We start from the raw sequence: 18,292 nt of genomic DNA on the forward strand, positions 1-18,292 counted from the left end.
TAAGACACATCAGTCTGGACAAAAGTGGTTGGCCCACAAAAAAATGACAATAAAATACAAAAATATTATAAAGATATCTTCAACATTTGTTTTGTTTCAAAGCACCCACAAGGTGTGTGTGTGTGTGTGTGTGTGTGTGTGTGTGTGTGTGCGTGTGTGTGTGTGTGCGTGTGTGTGTGTGTGTGTGTGTGTGTGTGTGCGTGTGTGTGTGTGTGTGTGGTATTAAAGTAGGATGCTTGAGTTTTATGTCTTAATGATGGCATTCCTCGCAATCTGTGGACCGACTAACCGAGTCAGGGTTGTAGTTTTCATGTGACTGTTAATTTGTGACAAAAGAAAAACAGATCTGGCCCCTTCAAGTGCACATGTCTCTGAGAAAGAGCATGAAACGCAGAGTGTAATGCTGAACCACAAGACACGGTGTGGAACATTGGATTGCTGGTAGGCTTTAATGAAAGGTCTGTCCGATGTCTGTCCGATGTCCTGCTGGTTAACACGAGAGACAGTAGAGACAGGTTTTTTACTTATAAATTATAATACAAATAAGGATACTCTGTCAAAGGTTTGACTGGGAAACTAAGATGCATGTCTTTAGTTATTATTTTAGATTGTTCTTAAACATTACACATGTAAGACTTGGTCGGTGCAGTTAGTCTGACAAAAGGTAAAGCAGTGAAATGTCTGTGGAGAAAGACAGCGCATCCATTTTACACTACTAGTAGTGCTGCATCTCCTTCTATGGGCCACTTTCGGTATTACTTTTGTGACAGAGAAGAGTGTAAAGAAAAGAAATACATGGTGACAACATTAACCATGCATGGATCTGCACTTGAAGAAAGAAACGCTTTTTAAAAAGCAACTTTAAACCAGATTCAAACCCTATTTCATCCTGTGTGGGATTTAAAGAGTTTTTTTGGACCTTCACTTGGCATTTAAACTTAATGAAATCACCCTGGTCACCATAAACATTAAGTTTACTAGCTTTTCCATAATGTTGAATTAGTCTTTTAACCTGTTTTATCTTTTAGGATATCCGTACATGTAGTGTGACCCACTCCTTAATACAGTTCATACATACGTTTCCCATTTGTATCCTATATTTTTTGCAACATAAACAAATAAATACATTTGCTTTTATACTTCTTGAATTGTCATTTGTAAATTGTTGGATATCTTTTTATCATTTTATTTACATGGCACATATGTTAAAAAAAAGTTGTGAATAAAAATAGTTGTATCTGATATATATCAGATAAAGATGCATTTTTAAAGTTGTTGTTTATAAGAAAGTATCTCATATTGATACCTTTTTGTCACTATTTTATCACTATTGTATAAATACTGTAGTATTTTTTGCTGTAAACTGGTGTAATGGTACAATGTTCCACTGGGATATGTCTTGTGTCTGACACCATTGGCAATAAAATACAAATTAATACATTTCAGCATGTAACCCAAACGTAAGGTGTATGTTTTAAACAAATTATCCTCGTCGATTTATATGTATTGTTATACAGCAATCCGCGTTATTTCTGATCGTTTAAGGCTTAAAATAAGTATTTAAATAGTTCTACAGAGAGTCTTGAAGGGGGAGAGGAACAAGCGCGCCGGCGTGCGACGCAATGAATCATGGGAGCATCCACCCGCTCACGCTCAGTCACGGGGGCTACTCCTAAATGCGTCATCTCGGCCATCTTTCCTCATTAAAATCTCTGGTCGCGTTAACGGCTCGTTGGACTACCGCTCGTGCCGAGCTATTTCCGGGTCAGGTGGAGGCTGTGGAGGACGGGACGAAAGGCGGAGTGATTACTCGGGTCACATGAAGTGAATTTAACCCGGAGAGAGGAGGAGGATGGCGGAGCGGGACTTGTCGGGGGACCCACCTCTGCGGTCATCTACGGAGGTTTCGGACAGTAAACAAAACCCCTCCGACGAAAACGGACACGTGGAGAGTCCGGACGAGACTCTATCACCGACGTCGGTGATCTACTTCCAGGAGGCGTTAAACTCCTCAAACTTGAGATTTGGGAAGCCCGGGTCGTTGTCACCCGCTCCGCCGCGACAGTATGACTTCAGGATCGAAAGAATCGAGTCCAAGCGCCGAAGTGAGTGAGACAAAAGTCCAGATATTCACCTAACTAGCTAACTTAATCCTCCACATTAACCTGATTCACAGCGAGCTGCTAGCTTATTTGGCGTTAGCTGACTTTTAAACGTCCGTAAACAACCAACTTCCTACCTGCTTAGGTTTTTAGCAACACGCATATTAGTCAGTTTAGTTCATAAATAGCAACCAAATTCCATAATGTTTGTTGTGTTAATCTGGGATGGAACAATAATTAGAATGAATCAGTATGATTTGACAGTAATTATCAGAATCGTTGCACATACATGCATAACACAAGGCATAACAATAAACACAGACACAGAATAAAACAATACACAGGGCAGAACATAACAAGAGACATGGAATAAAACAAACATTGTCATAGAATACAACAATAAACACTGACAGAATAAAACCATACAAATAATAAAATCAATAAATAAACACACAAACAAGTCGGAATATAACAGACAGAATAAAACAATACAAATAATAAAATTACTCAACAAAGACATATAATAAAACAATAGAATTTAAAAAAACAGACATTGAATAAAACAATAGAAATGTAATGAATCAATAAAAACAGTAAACAAATACAATAAAATAAAAAACTATAAATTTATGAAAACAATAATCATAGACAGAGAATAACACAATAAACAGAATACTAAAATAATACAAGGCGTATCATCACCATTTTCTCAGTTAATGTGACTGTTGTACCGAGTGACGTGAGCAGTGAGTCTCTGATGGCTCAGACACGTTGGCCACAATAACTCAATGTTGTGACGAAGGGTTGTTGTTTTATTCTCCTCATATTTGTTGCAGTGTTCAACTGAACAGATGATAAAATAAAACAATGAAAGATCTTTCAATCCCACAGAATGCTTTCTGGGATTTGGGCTTCAAACTTGGCATATCTCTTTTTGGTTGAATGTTTTTGTTGTTTTTTTTACTGGAAAAGAGTAAAATTCTGTTCTTTGAAAGCATACGATCCACTTTCTTAATGCTTAGATGTATATATTTAAAGACTTTGACAGACGTTTGACAGTTTGACAGTAAAGTCCTGTCAGTGCTCTGTGAGGGACAAACTATAAAGGTGAGAGTGTTTGTCATGACCGCAAAACATTTTAAGTGAAGCTAATACACCACAGTATGGTTTACCTTTTTGTATTACTATCATTTGCAAGCGCCTTAATCATTTCATGTGTTAATTGTAAAACATAAATGTAAAGAATTTATTGGTCTAGCTCTTGAAATACATCTGAAGTTTATCAATGATGAAAATGAATCAAAGTTACAAATAAACAGCACTTATCTTAAATATGCATTAGATGTCATGTTAAGTTAAATAAACTAATAAGATCTTTTATAGAGCACTTCTCTATAATAAATATAGAAGTAGCCGGACCGGACACAAGTGATACGATTGAGCTTGCACATGAACTTTTCCTGGTTCGAATTCCCACCATTTTCTTAATTAATGTGACTCTTGTCTCCGAGTGAAGTGAGTCCTCTGATGGCGTGGTCACTTTATCCACTGACAAAATGTTGTGACGTAGGTTTGTTTTATTTTCCTCAAATTTGTTGCAGTGTTTTTCTTGTAACAAACAGGAGGATGTACGTCATTCCCTAAAAAAAATATTTGTAGAAACTGTTGCTAAAACCCAGCGTTTGTCTTCTGTCTAAGACGTGCATGGCTTGGCTTTCTTTAAGTAGTAGTGAGAATAACGCAATGCCCGTTTTACACTCTGGACGTTTAGCCTCACTGCCCTTGTAGCTCTGCAGCAGTGCAATAATTGCATTGTCACATAACAGGCGTCTGTTTCAGGTCAGAGGAAGCTGTTGATGCTTGAGAGGCAGATGAGTCGTCTGCTGCATCATTAGCACTGGCTGGCTACTCTGGGGACCCCTCTCCCACCCCCCCTCTTTTTTTTTTTTTACGCATGCACCATCTGCTCACGTGACTATGTGTTGCTGTACCCAGCGCTACTGTCAGCCATCTTTGGTCGACACCCACCCCAGTGCATTCACTGCGGCGCACAGGCAGTCAAATCAGAGTGAACCGGCGCTGAGTCGACCGGAGGAGGGCTGTGCTTTCCTCTTTTTTTTCCCCGCACGGTGCTCTCCTGCATTTTAAATCCCAGTCTATGCAAAAAGGGGATTACAAGAGGTTGGAGAAGAGGAGGAGGAGGAGGGAGGAAGGGATGTGTTGAGGAGGACAGGGCAGGGCAGCCTCTCGCAAGACGGCAGCATATTTCCCTCAGTTTGTAGCGAGGAGAGGAGGAGGATGCAGGCTTGAAGAGGAGGAGGAGGAGGAGGAGAAGCAGCACCGTTTCTAACACCTGCTGAGAGCCGCTGAGAGCCGCTGTGCGCCTTGCCCGTCTTTGGGCCTTTTCATCCTCTTTTGTTTTGATTGTCTTTTCACCCCTCTTCTCTCTCTCTCTCTCCTGACTTGTAATTTTCTTTGGGGGCCTCCACTGGGCTTGCGGAACAAAAAGCTACTTTGCCCTTTATTCCTCTGCCCCCTCCTCCTCTCCCTACTTTCTCCTCGGCGGTGTTGTTTTTTTTTTAAATCAGCTGAGTCATCATGTCTGACCTGACGCCTCAGAGCGAAACCCCCACCCCCACCACCGACAAAATCACCCAGGCCGCCCGGGAGACCATCTATCTCTGCAACTTTCGCGTGTCCGTCGATGGCGAGTGGCTGTGCCTCCGCGAGCTCAACGACATCTCCCTGACGCCGGACCCAGAGCCGGCCCATGAAGGTAACGCGTGGGACAGATTAGCTCATCGCCGTGTGTGTGTGTGTGTAAGTGTGAGAGAGAGTGTGTGCGCTCTCCGTTTGGGGCGTGGTGGTGGTGGCGGCGGCACCGGGGGACGAGGGGGTGGGGGTTCTCGGGTGCAATACGTTTGCATGTGTTAAACCGTGGTGACGTGAATCCGTTTGAGCCGTCGTCCCGATGGATGCTGGGCGACACGGTCTGGCGTCTGAGCGTCCCATGGCAGGATGACGCCGCTTGTAAATAGACAGGGCCGTATGACAAGACAACCAGGAAGTGCTTCTTGTTTTGTCGTGAGGGTTTATTATCTCGCTGTAAACCAACAATGATTCATACAGCCTAATTTTTGGTGGCTGTTCACCTTCATTTTACTAGATATAACACTATTTTTTATTTTTAAAACACGTCAAGATGCAACAGAATTCAGATATTTGCATCTAGCAGTGAACACAACGCTGGTTTTAAACAGATGCATGCGTGCAGTATGTATTGTGGTTTACGGTTTTGAATATGATGAGATACAGAATACCGGCTGTACGGCGACGCTCTTCCTCATCTCTTGCCACGCCTCTTTCTCTCTCTCTCTCCCCTCTGGCTCTCTCTCAGCTCAGATGGGCAGATCCAGGTTTTTTCAGACTTTTCTCCGGCCAGTACAAATCCAACACTGCAGCTCCTCTCTGATAATATCAATGATGTAATGACGTTACAGAGGAGCTTTAACGGTGACAGACGTTTTTGACATGACTCTGTTTATTATCAGGGATGCAGTCTTGCGTCTAATAATCTGGTAATTTATTTCCAGCTTCTGTTGGTATATTTTATTTATTTGCAATATTATCTCATGTTTTCATCTCATGGAGTTAATCTGTTTAAGTATTTCAATTGTGATTAAAGTATCGTTGGCTTCACACATGTTGGTACTTGCTCATGTCTTTGTGTATCCGTCATATTTCAATGCTTCCTCGTGAGAAGCTGACAAAGAATCTTAGTGGTGAAGAAAGTGCTAATATCACAGTCTCTGTTACAGGTACAGCATGTCAGCTTTAAAATATACTATGAATACCAACATAAAAAAGAGCATTATATAGACTGGCCCTTCTCAGAATGATGTATGTTCTTTTTTTGGATTATAATTATTGATGCATTATTGCGTTTATTACTTAACATTGCAGCTGATGAAGATGGAGCTCATTTTTATTTATTTTATATATTGCAGGGTTGCAGCATATACATCTATAATGATGCATTATAACTTATTAGTTGATTTATGTTGCATTATTAACCGCAGTCCTCAGAAACCAAACAAAAAAGGCTTCTTACTTTCCACCACTGTATTTCTCTTCTCACCGAATGAATTAAATTATAAAAGTCCTCATTCACCAACTTTCCTGATTCATCCCAGTATTAAATAACATGGGTTTGTACACCGTGTGTTGCAATTACTGAGGAAAAGAGAATAAAGAAAGCTTTTATTGAGAAAGTGTGCGTGTGTGTGTGTGTGTCTTTGTTTAAGTTCATGTTTTGTTGGACGTCGAGACTTTCATGCTCTAAAACATCCCAATTCCACGTGGATGTGATGAAGTATATGCAAATGACAGGCCAAATGTAAAAAGGCATTAATAATGTACACGGATGCTGCAGGATAGCAGAGCCCAGAAGAAGACCTCTGCTAAAAGCCTCAGCATCTATTTATTGACATCAATTATTGATGAGGCATAAACGTATCGGCGGCTGACACAAAGGCTTATTCTGGGTTTTACTCGATGAACCGCCGCCTCCAAAGTTATTCTTTATTCTTGGTTTGCTAACTTTTCTTCTTTTTAAACAAAAGCTCATTGTTTTTTTTGTTGTGTTCTACTTTGATCTCAACTACTTTACTTGTACTTCCTAGAGAACATTGGATCTCGTCACACAGAAAGGAAATGCAGAACCATCTCAAATGTCTCTCCCTCCTTTATAAATTTAGCTCCTGAGTCATTCCCGCTGTTAGCTGTCATCCCCACGAGGACGATGATGACCTTCCTCTTTCTTTTCTTCTCTCCTCTTTTAGATCCGAAGGATCCCATTGCGATCGAGAGGCTTAACTTGATGAACATGGCCAAGCTGAGCATCAAGGGCCTGATCGAGTCCGCGCTCAACCTCGGCCGCACGCTCGACTCCGACTACGCCCCCCTCCAGCAGTTCTTCGTCGTGATGGAGCACTGTCTGAAGCACGGGTTGAAAAGTACGTACTCGGCACACCTCGCGCGTCCGTCTGTTCAAAGCTGCATCAAGTGGGCACGAGTTCCAGATCTCGACTGATTTGGTTTACTGTTCAAAAAATGTTCATACGCCACACTCTTCTGGTAAACAACGATGCCTGGGTTTCCTTAGTCGGTGTTTTGATTTTTTTTTCTTCCCAAGTTCATTACTTTTGTGACCCAATTTCTTCCAAATGAAAACGTCTCAACAAGCACCATCTCTCACTCCTCAGCCAAGAAGACCTTCCTGGGGCAGAACAAGTCCTTCTGGGGGGCGCTGGAGCTGGTGGAAAAGTTGACTCCTGAAGCGGGGGAGATCACTGCCAGCGTAAAAGACCTGCCCGGCCTCAGGTGAGTCCAGCATAAAGATTTCTCACAGTCCATAACTTTATATTTAATTGATATTGTTATATGCGCTTTTTAAAAATGTCTGCGCAATACTCTCGACGGCCTTTCAAGGTGTTAATGTGTTCCAGGACTCCTCTGGGACGAGGGCGTGCCTGGTTGCGACTGGCTTTGATGCAGAAGAAACTGTCCGACTACATGAAGACCATCATCAACAGGAAGGACCTGCTCAGGTGGGTTGACGGCGCTGAGGCCGGCTGGCTCTCAGAATAATGCCGTAGAAGCCAGATCTTACACATCGTATTGTTTTTGTTTCATTTTACTTTGAAGTACTCCACCTGAGCCACGGCCGTATGTACAGTAGTCCTCTTTAAACACATTGCATGCGCTGTCGCAACACAGTAAAAGAGCGTTTGACAGTTTCCTTGCTTGTGGTCAGAACGGAAGAAGCAGAGGTTGCCTTTGAGTAACGATTATGGCTCAAGCTCCAAATTTGCTGAAGCCTACATTTCCCATAATGCAACAGAATAGCACATTACATTTGATCCTATTAGTCTGTAGTCAAATGTTTCTTTTTCACCCAACAGTGGCGGCAAGCGCTTTCTACTTTTCGTATGTGAAACTTGTTGTTGTAAATCTCAGTGGGACTATTGTACAAAAGTGAAATAAGCAAATTAAAAGAACAACTCCCGTCTCGTCTCTGCAGTGAATTCTACGAGGCGAACGCGTTGATGATGGAGGAGGAGGGAGCCGTCATCGCCGGGCTGCTTGTTGGACTGAACGTCATTGATGCCAATCTGTGTATGAAGGGAGAGGACCTGGACTCTCAGGTAATCCTCTCTGTCTGTCTCTCTCCTCTCCTGAGATGCACCAAATGTTCTAAACCATCCAAAATGTGCTCTCACCAGACGTGCAGAACAAGTTAGTGTTGTTTGCATAGCTAATGCCACTAATGCAGGGCTTTGGCTGTGTGCAAATATTCTGGCCAAAGAAGTGAAGGGATTTCCCCCAAAAAATAACTGTAAAAAGAGTTTATTTTTACAATTTTGATTATTTTGAACTGAACGCACACAGTTTTGGGGTCTTGATTGGATGAATGGACTAATGGTATTAAGATAATAATCCAATCATTATAATTACTTTCAAACATATTTGAGTCTATGATATTCATGTTTTCTTTTTTACGTTCCTCAAGTCTTTAACTGAAGAATAGTTTTTTATCTTGATAAGTGGTCTCGGCCTCATTAAATGTCCTCTTTTCTAAAAGAAGTGTTTTTTTTATTGTTTTTTTTTAAAGAAGAAAAAATGGGATCTATGTTCCTCCTGCGCGAGGCCTGATTTGTATGGAAGAAGTTCAATGTTTCCCTCAGATTGATGTTTGTGTGCTAAATGATAAATGACTTAGAATAAGAAACTAAAGTAATAACAGGGAAGTATTTATATAAGTGTTGAATTTACAATTGAGTGGGTGGATGGATGGGTGAATGGATGTAGTGGTGTTATTTGTTTCACATGAGCAGCCGTGTGGTTTCAGCTGTCATTGATTATCTGTTTCTTACTAAATGACCTCTGCAGGTCGGCGTGATCGATTTCTCGATGTACCTCAAAGATGGTGGACACAGTAGTAAGAGTGCAGAGGGGTAAGTGCAGCTTCCTTTATTAATATTAAGATTCAAGTGCTGCTTTTCCATTTTCCTGGTGGTGTCAACAAATGAATTTCCTAGTCTAAGATACAAAGTCATAATATTGAGACCGTTTCTCATTATTTTTACATAGTTTGTCATTATAAAGACAGATCTTTTTTTTCTATCGTCTCAGTGGCGTAACTGGGCTTCCATAGGATTCAGGGATAAACAATGACAAACTAAACATTCAAACCAAGGTGTCAAACAGTTAACCTCACATTTAGTTTTTAAAATGCTGTGATGTCTTTCTTCCATCCACCTGTTTGATCCATCTTCCACGTCCTCCTCTTCCTCAGTGATGGTCAGATTACAGCAATTCTCGACCAGAAGAATTACGTGGAGGAGCTGAACCGACATTTGAGGTTTGTCAGCGGGTCTGTTTCTCTCTCTCTCTGTCTGTCTGTCTCTCTTTTTCTCTCTCTCTCTCTGTCTGTCTCTCTCTCTGTCTGTCTCTTTGTCTCTCAGTCTCTCTCTCTCTCTCTCGCTGTGTCTCTCTCTGTCTGTCTGTCTCTCTCTCTTTGTCTCTCTCTCTCTCTCTCTTTGTCTCTCTCTCTGTCTCTTTGTCTCTGTCTCTCTCTCTCTGTCTCTTTCTCTCTGTCTCTCTCTCTGTCTCTGTCTCTGTCTCTCTCTGTCTCTGTCTCTCCATCCTCCCCCACTGTGGTTTTTGAGCTGCTGTGTCTGTCTCTGTTTGCAGTGCATCTGTAAACAACCTCCAGGCCAAGGTGGACGCTCTGGAAAAGTCCAACACAAAGCTCACAGAAGAGGTGAGTCGACCGGCAGCTGAACCTTTTTATTTCTTTATTTTTCTTTGTGTGTCCAGAAGTTTATTCTGACTTTCGTCTCCACAGCTCGCTGTGGCAAATAACCGGATCATCACTTTACAAGAAGACGTGGAGCGAGTGAAGGAGGAGAGCTCGTACCAGCTGGAGTCCAGGAAGGTAAGCACATCATCAACTTAACAGTTTTTTTGTTTTTGTTTTCATTTCACTGTTTGAACTGCATCGGGTCTATATTATCTTATGTCATCAAATTTCAAATTCATGAGTTAATTTAATGATTACAAGCATGCTAATATCGTAACACCAAGAAAAGGTGACTCAATCGACATCTATTTACGAGTTTTCAAAAACACATGGTCTCATTTTGATAGATACTGGACTTATATTCTTGTCGAGATGTTAGTTTTCCATAATGCCAATAGCATGTTCGCTCTTCTCAAAGGCAACTCAGGTACGGCTTCAAGGTAAAATACTTAAAATATGAGTTTGCAGTGCAATTTTAAAAATAGTTTTCTGAAGTGTAATGCGCGTTACCGTTTTTTATTTATTTTTTTAGGCATCAAGAAGCGACTCGGCACCAGACGGACAAGCCCTGGGGGAAACACGCAAGCAGCTCAAAGAGGAAACTTTGCTTCGATTGGTGAGTTTCAGGCTCTTTTAAATGTATATAGTTTTTCACAATTCATAAATGCGCAAAACGTCCGACTGTAGAATCCCTGGTAAAAACAAACAAACATTGGAATGTCAGTGAAGTGGCAGGATGTCTGTGCAGGATGTGGAGAAAGAGCTGGAGGTGCAGATCGGAATGAAGCAGGAGATGGAGCTGTCCATGAAGATGCTGGAGAAAGATGTCTGTGAGAAGCAGGACGCTCTGGTGGAGCTCAGACAGCAGCTGGAGGACCTTCGCGTCATCAACCAGCAGCTCAGCCACAAGTCACAGGTGAGGCTGCGACTCTAAGCCCCTTTGTGTTCTACCTCGACCCGTGCGGGACACTTAGCAGCCGGCTTCACCACGCAGGTCTCCTAGCAGCCGGCTTCACCACGCAGGACACGGAGCAGCCGGCTTCACCGTGCAGGACACCTAGCAGCCGGCTTCATTGCGCAGAACACTTAGCAGCCGGCTTCACCGCGCAAGACACCTAGCAATTGGCTTCACCGTGCGGGACACCTAGCAGCCGGCTTCACCGCGCGGGACACCTAGCAGTCGGCTTCACCGTGCGGGACACCTAGCAATTGGCTTCACCGTGCGGGACACTTAGCAGTCGGCTTCATTGCGCAGAACACTTAGCAGCCTGCTTCACCGTACGGGACACCTAGCAGCCGGCTTCACCGTACGGGACACCTAGCAGCCGGCTTCACCGTACGGGACACCTAGCAGTCGGCTTCACCGCGCATTACACGGAGCAGTCTGCTTCACCGTGCAGGATAAACGTCCTAAGCAGCCTTCGCTGCAGGCTTCCTTTTCTGACATGTCGGTTCCTAACAAACACCTCGGCCTGGGTTCGAATGTCAAGTGTCTTTTCCTGAGAGTCTGCAAAAATCACTGCAGATATAGATTGAAAACAGGCAATATCTGCACTGAGAGTGATTTATGTCATTTTAAGTTGGAATGTTATGACTTAATACTTAAACACGTAGTGAGCTGACTGCAGCCCCGTTTTGAGCTTGGCCGATACGTTTGTCTGTTTGTCCGTGTGGGAGAAGCTGCTCAGCCTCTTTATCAGCGCGGTTGCGTTCTGAATGCTGATGGACTCAAAACAACGCTCTTGTTCGTTACCGGTAGCATCAATGTAGCACAAGCAGCAGCTGTCCGTCTCTCATGTATCCCCGGTCTGTTGTTTCATGCTGAGTTCAGCCGGCTGATCTGGGACCAGTCGTTTCACCTGAAGTCTCTCCGCTCAAGTTCTTCTCTCAAACGCGTCTTGGAGGAGAGATTTTATCTCGTTTGGGTTGAGTCTTCTTGCAAGAGTAGCGCTCCATTGTCATGTCGTTCAAATGTCGCTGCGAGAGAAGAGAAGCAGACGAGATCACGCGAGGTGTTAACGAGACACGAGCCCTGACGAGAACAGAGACACAGGAACGTGCTCTGGGGCGAGGTGAAAACAGCGCCTCTGGAAGTCTTTTTTTTATGGCGCTGATTGGATGAATTGTACGTCACTCATTTATTTCTTTAATCAGTGATTGGCTAAACTTTGTATTAGACCCGCCTTCTTTGGGCAGAATGGATCTAGCCCCATGACTTGCACGTGAGCAGCAGAGACGTGCACGTGAGCAGCAGAGACGTGCACGTGAGCAGCAGAGACGTGCACGTGAGCAGCAGAGACGTGCACTAGCAGAGGAGAGAAGCCGGAAAAGCAGATATTTGGTGCAGATATCCTATTTTACAAATATTACTGGGTATATTTCATAGTTCAACAACACATATAGTGACAATTTGTATAATGTATGAATATAATTTTATTTTTCATAATTAATAATATAATCTTTTTTTTTTTTTGGTGGCTGAAAGTGGGTGGGGCCAAGCCCCATTGCCCTCTATGGGCCGACCGGCACTGCCAAAAGGACATTGGCTGCGTCCTAAATCTCTTAATTGAGACGTCCTTTTCTCTAAAGCATCACATGAGGGGAAGCCGGTTTCTATCGGCATAATGACACGATTAATTATTTACGTATAATGTTTGGAAATTGTGATTGTGCACCCTTAAAAAATAACCCACAATATAATCATGGTTTCTCTTCAACGCTGGAATACTTTTTTTTTTTTGGGCTCAATGTTTCAGGTCAAATTTAAATGATTTAACTGGTCAAACCTCGACCTCACAGGACTGAATGGAAATGACGATACACGTTGTAAAAACTGTTTCCTCTCTCTGATTTCAATGATAGACATACCAAAAGTTGTTGAGCGGCGTAACAGATGAAGAAAAGACAGGATTCCTCCCAGATCCCTCCAGATCACTGATCTAAAGATTGTGTTCTTCTTTAGCTTTGCTGCTCTACGATTGGAGGGTTCTTGCAGTAAAAGCCGGTTGGTGGGAGTCGTAGTTCCCCAGAGTCTTAATGTGCACAGGCTTCTCACGCCTTGTTTCCCGTTAACCAACATGTCCTCGTCCTCCCCCCAGAGCGCCGACGCCGGCTCCAAACACAAGAGCGAAGCCATCTCTCGCCTGGAGGAAAAAATCAACCAGATGTCCGGGACTGTGAAGCAGATGGAGACGAGGTGAGAACGGTTTCTCCACAAGCCACGTTTGCTATTTTTTTGATAATTATTTCACGGGAACCATTTGCCTACAAAAAAAACAAAACAAAAAAAACATCTTATTGTCCTGTTTTGTCATTCTTCTCCCTCCAACTTTCATTGTTTCTTTCACCGTCATTATTATTTGTTTGTGCTGCCGTGCTCAGTGAGAAGCATGCGGTGAAGCAGGCCAGGAACCTGAACTCGGCGGCGGGGCGGCTGCTGCAGCTGCAGCAGTAGCTCCCCCTCACCCCGCCCGCATTCATGCAAACATACAACCTGTCTAACATAGAAATAACCAAACTAGGATGTTATCTTTTCTGTACGACGCTCCTTTTGTTGTTGAAAATAAAAAATATATATTAAAAACCTCAAAACATTCTACCACAAACTCCTGCAATGGCTCTCCAGCATCAGCTTTGAGTAGTGTGGACTGAATCGACCCTTTTAGCGGCCCCTTAATCCTCGTGTTCTGACGGCTCCGATTTCTACTTTTCATTTGGTGGGACATTTCTTTAGAAAGGGGAAAAAATATACAGCATTAGTGCGTTTTTTTTAATTTATTTTTTCCGAAAGTCCACCGTGAATCGTCTCTGATGGACACGTCCTGGATATGTGGGAGGAAGTGGACTTCCTAAGAACTAAGACCGCTGCCGGAGAGCCACAGAGAGCGGGCTGGTGTTAAGGGGGCCGGGGTCCTTTGGGGTCCTTTGGGGTCCTTTTGGGTCCTTTGGGGGCCTGCAGTTGAGTGTAGAAAGCCGGGACGGGAGCCAGATCAAGTCAGACGAAAAAAGGGCAAAATTAATTCATTAATTTTGAATTGTATGTGAACATAACATTGGTGTAAACTGTAGTACTCATTAGGCTAATAAAACGATAATAAAACAACAGCCGGCTTCATCTTCTTTGGCCAAGTTCCTCGTTCAATTCTCTTCATTTTATTTTATTTTGTGTGTGTGTGTGCGCGTTTGGTTTTAAGTTTCTGTTCCCACCACGTTTTCATTTTACCATAAGTTTATGTAACCCCTCCCCCCTCCCCCTCCCACTCCTCCTGACCAGATGCAAACAGGCCGAGAGAGAGAGGGCTCTGGCCTTGGAGGCCAACCGGCTCTTCAAACAGGAGTTTGGGGACAAAATCGAGAGTCTGCAGGTGGAGGTGGAGCAGCTGAGGAAGCACAGGTAAAGTCTGGCTGATGTTTGTTTATGGTGCTTAGACATCCTTTGATTCATTTCATTTATGGCATTTGAGTTGTGTATATATACATACATGTATATATAAATATTAACTTGCTTACTTGCTTACTGTATAAACTTGTTCTCACTGCATTGTGTTTCAGGTCTAATCTGGAGATGGAGCTGAGGAAAGAGCGAAGGAGTGAGCAGCAGCATCTTCATCACAACGCCGTGTCCGGACAGTCCAGCGCTCCTCGGAGGGAGAAGAGACCCCCAGAAAACATCCCAAAAGTAAACCTGTGGTCACGAGTGAAACTTGGAAGATGAACTCAACTACTTTGTTCTTTTTATCTACTGTGTGTGTGTGTGTGTGTGTGTGTGTGTGTGTGTGTGTGTGTGTGTGTGTGTGTGTGTGTGTGTGTGTGTGTGTGTGTGTGTGTGTGTGTGTGTGTGTGTGTGTGTGTGTGTGTGTGTTTCACTGACAGCATCTCCCAGAATCCCCATCGGTTCGAAGGGAGAGCGACCAGTTCAACTCAGGAGCGGAGGACAAAACCAGTCTGAGCTCCAGCCTGTACGTCGTTCACACAACAACAACACATATGAGAAGGAATACTGTCTTTTATTTACTTATTCATCCTCTTCTCCGCCTTCTCAGGTCCTCGAGGTCGCATCACGAGGACGAGCCGGTGAGGTCTAAGATGCACTAAGTGAAATGTAGAATTATCTCATGTTTCTGGGCAAACAACACAAAGTATTTACCTCAAATTCAAACTCGTCAAGTTTGATCTGTAAAGAGGCAATCGAGCTGAAACAGTCAGCCAGTGTTGTAGTACTAGTATATTGCTATTGGATGATATTCACAACTCCCATAATGGCCCTAATGAACTTCTCCTTATGGATGTATTCTCTGCAGGACGAGTCCTTCGTGGAGATCAGCGAGCCCTCCGTCTGTCCGATGTGTGAGCAGGACAACTCCCTCGTGAAGACGAAGGTACACAGATGGAACTGAAGATGTTATGATAGCAGAGGATGTTGAGGAGCTCACGTCTGCTCAGTCTTTACCTTTTTTTAAAGGGTGTCTTTGGTAACCTTATTTTCCCATGGTTACCTAATGGAGACAAGAGATTGTTTTGTATATTTATTTAATATTGAAGGAGCGCGCTGCAGACGTCTCTCATGGAAACTCCTCACTGTCAATTCTTCTTCCACTAAGAAGTGTTTGGGGTTTTCATTTTGCCACCGAGAGGTCGGGATTGTTATTTTCAGTATCTGACAACATTGTGAAAAGAACCCCACAGGGAAATAAAAGCCGTTTTACTTCATACTCTTCACTTGAGGCCGTGAGGTTTCTCCTAGAGCGAGATGTGCAATAACAAACGGACCGGAGGGAAGCCAAAAGGAAAGTCATTTAATTTCTCTGAAGGGTTCTTTCCATAATGTTGTGAGACGCATGTCATAACAATTTGAGCCCAGCGGGGGCAGAAACGAGCACGTTCTGGAGAACGTACATTGTCAGTAAGGAGTCGCACCGAAGCGTTACAGCCGGGCCGCAGCGCTCTCACTCAATACTGAATACTGGACCAGTGAATGAATGGTGCCCATTCGTTATTTACAGTTCAGTCCCGAAATATGAAGAAAAAATGCAGAAGTTTTCTTTTTTTTTTTTTTAGGAATTGACAAACCATGATGAGATTAAATGCAAGCTGAAACTGATAAATCCAACTCTTGTATCACATGACATGGCGCTCCTCCTCCATGATGAACTGAATCAATATTTATTCGTCGCACGAGCAGCTCTAACGATGTCGCTGTCGACCCGTTTCAGTCGGTCGGTTCACCATTTTGGTCCAAACAGCAACGTCTAGGCGACTATTGGACGGATCCATTCAATTTTTCACCTTTTTTGTCCTTTAAAAAAAAAAGCATTGGCAAATGTTTGCATGCTCCAACGCTAAACTGAAACGGAGAAAAGGATAAATATGAATTTCCATGGTTGGATAAAAATACAGCCTTACTCACAAGTCCTCTGCTTTAGTTCAGAATTAGAAATTAGTAATACATTGTATAAAAATGAGACATGAAAATATAATAACAGGAAGTCAGGCGGCTTTAAAGAAACGTGGTTGCTTTTGAATTTGATTTTTAATTTAATCGGATTTTGTTTATTTATTATTATTTGTTTATTATTGCGCAAAAATGGCAACAGCCAAAGTGCAAGAAGAAATCTGGAGATGTTGAGTTCTAGAGAAGGCTGAGAGATGAAGACTCTGCATCCTCCAACCGTGTGTGTGTGTGTGTGTGTGTGTGTGTGTGTGTGTGTGTGTGTGTGTGTGTGTGTGTGTGTGTGTGTGTGTGTGTGTGTGTGTGTGTGTGTGTGTGTGTTCTCGTCCCTAGAAACAGTGCAAGAACTGCGGCGGCGTCTTCTGCGAGAGCTGCGTGTCCAACGAGCTGCCGCTGCCTTCCTCCATCCTGCCGGAGACGGTGTGCACCGCCTGCTTCTCTCTGTTGCTGCAGCAGTACGCGTCGACGCCAACATGAGACCCCCCCCCCCTACCTCTCCCCGAGGCCTTCGAGTTTGTCGGACCGGCACTGCCAATATGCACTTTTTTTGACTTTGTGACATCATAAAAGATCTGACGGCGTCCTGCCAGCTCTGGGCCCGGCGATACTGTAGGTGCTTCTGAGTTAGTGACGTCACTGGGAGCCTCTCACCGTCTGGATGCAGGTTTTCAATTGTTTTCAAACGCTGGTGTCGCCTTAATTCTTTCTTTCTGGCTGAAAATGTGTTAAGCTGCTTTTAGTGAAAACCTGCATTTGAAAAAGCTGTATAAAAAAAACAAGGGCATCTGATGGCATTAAGAAAAATGAAATCATCTCATCCACTAAGTGGATTATTGATTAAAAGGATCAACTGACGATATATTTTTTAAATTCACTTAAACTGGACAACTGTTTCATTATAACACAGCTATTAATCATGAATAGATCAGTATATGATGCATCAGGTGAAGCATGACTTTACACACTTTATTTCTCAAAGTGGCCTCTGACTCCGGTGGATGCTAACAAATATTAAATTATACTATGATATATAACATGTTTGCATTTTGAGAAAGATGTGCCGTCAAAAAGGGTTTTATACGCTACTTAAAATGAAAGTAAACAATCATAAATATACACATACATTCGTCATAACCTCAGTATAGTGAGTTATGGAGATTGTAAAACTTTAATGCAGAAGTTAAGAACAGAAAAAAACAAATATTTCTTATTGAATCACACGGAGCAACATCTCTAAAGCATGCTGACACGGTCCCTCTTGTTCATTTAATCCGTACAAACACTGACACAAGGTTCAAATATCCGATGGGACTATTTCTTAGTCTTCTCTTTGGGTGTTGAATGTGGAAGTTGCGCTTAGGTGCTAGGAAGTAGAGTGTGCTGTCTTTATGCTAAGCTAACGAGCTGAAGGGTGTAGCTTCATATACTTACAGGACGGATCTTTAAAAAAAAAAAGTACATTTAGTTATATCAGACTGTTCCTTTTTTAAAGTTTACAACGCTAAGTATTCTGGGTAAAATATGTGGCTACTGCAGCTGTTGTGTATTATTGAAGCCGTTTGACAAAGAAGGTTTTGTCACATCAGCGACCGGTTGAACACTCAGATATCTAGAGTCTCGTCTTTTCTCTGGATAATTAGTCTTATCATATTTTGGCACTTTTTAGATGCATGGCTCTCTGCCCGGCCGGCTTGAAGTGCGTCTTCATAACAGCAGTGTGTATGTTTTGTATGAAGGAGAGTTAGGAGCGCAGGAAGTCCAGCTCACTGGTTCCTGTTGAAGCCAATTAACCCGCCAGATGGAAATGCTTCTTGGATCAACAATAAACTTTTATTAAATGTTACTGCTGTATGAGTATTATTTTAACATTCACCTTGT

At 42.9% G+C, this 18,292-nt stretch overlaps 1 protein-coding gene across 4 annotated transcripts; it reads left to right on the forward strand.

Moving 5' to 3' along the window:
* Nucleotides 1–1,711: 1,711 nt before the first annotated feature.
* Nucleotides 1,712–18,257, forward strand: rufy3 (RUN and FYVE domain containing 3). 4 transcript variants are annotated; one of them, XM_068566524.1, is made up of 18 exons: nt 1,712–2,105; nt 6,944–7,117; nt 7,367–7,484; nt 7,610–7,711; nt 8,185–8,308; nt 9,054–9,118; nt 9,460–9,525; nt 9,858–9,927; nt 10,012–10,101; nt 10,499–10,582; nt 10,715–10,882; nt 13,065–13,162; nt 14,240–14,359; nt 14,518–14,644; nt 14,839–14,924; nt 15,009–15,039; nt 15,267–15,344; nt 16,748–18,257. In XM_068566524.1, exons 1-18 carry the CDS (start codon nt 1,853–1,855, stop codon nt 16,889–16,891), a joined length of 1,998 nt encoding a protein of 665 aa, XP_068422625.1. In that variant the 5' UTR covers nt 1,712–1,852; the 3' UTR covers nt 16,892–18,257. The 4 variants fall into 4 exon arrangements, with proteins under 4 accessions (XP_068422625.1, XP_068422628.1, XP_068422627.1 ...); XM_068566526.1 differs by lacking the exon at nt 1,712–2,105 and adding an exon at nt 4,105–4,878; XM_068566527.1 differs by lacking the exons at nt 14,240–14,359; nt 14,518–14,644; nt 14,839–14,924; ... (1 more) ...; nt 15,267–15,344; nt 16,748–18,257 and adding an exon at nt 13,348–14,070 and having other exon boundaries at nt 1,715–2,105.
* The last annotated feature ends 35 nt before the right edge of the window (nt 18,258–18,292 follow it).

This window comes from Clinocottus analis, unplaced genomic scaffold (assembly GCF_023055335.1).
Source record: "Clinocottus analis isolate CAN_PGR_092001 unplaced genomic scaffold, fCliAna1.0.p SCAF_7, whole genome shotgun sequence".
NCBI lineage: Eukaryota > Metazoa > Chordata > Actinopteri > Perciformes > Cottidae > Clinocottus > Clinocottus analis.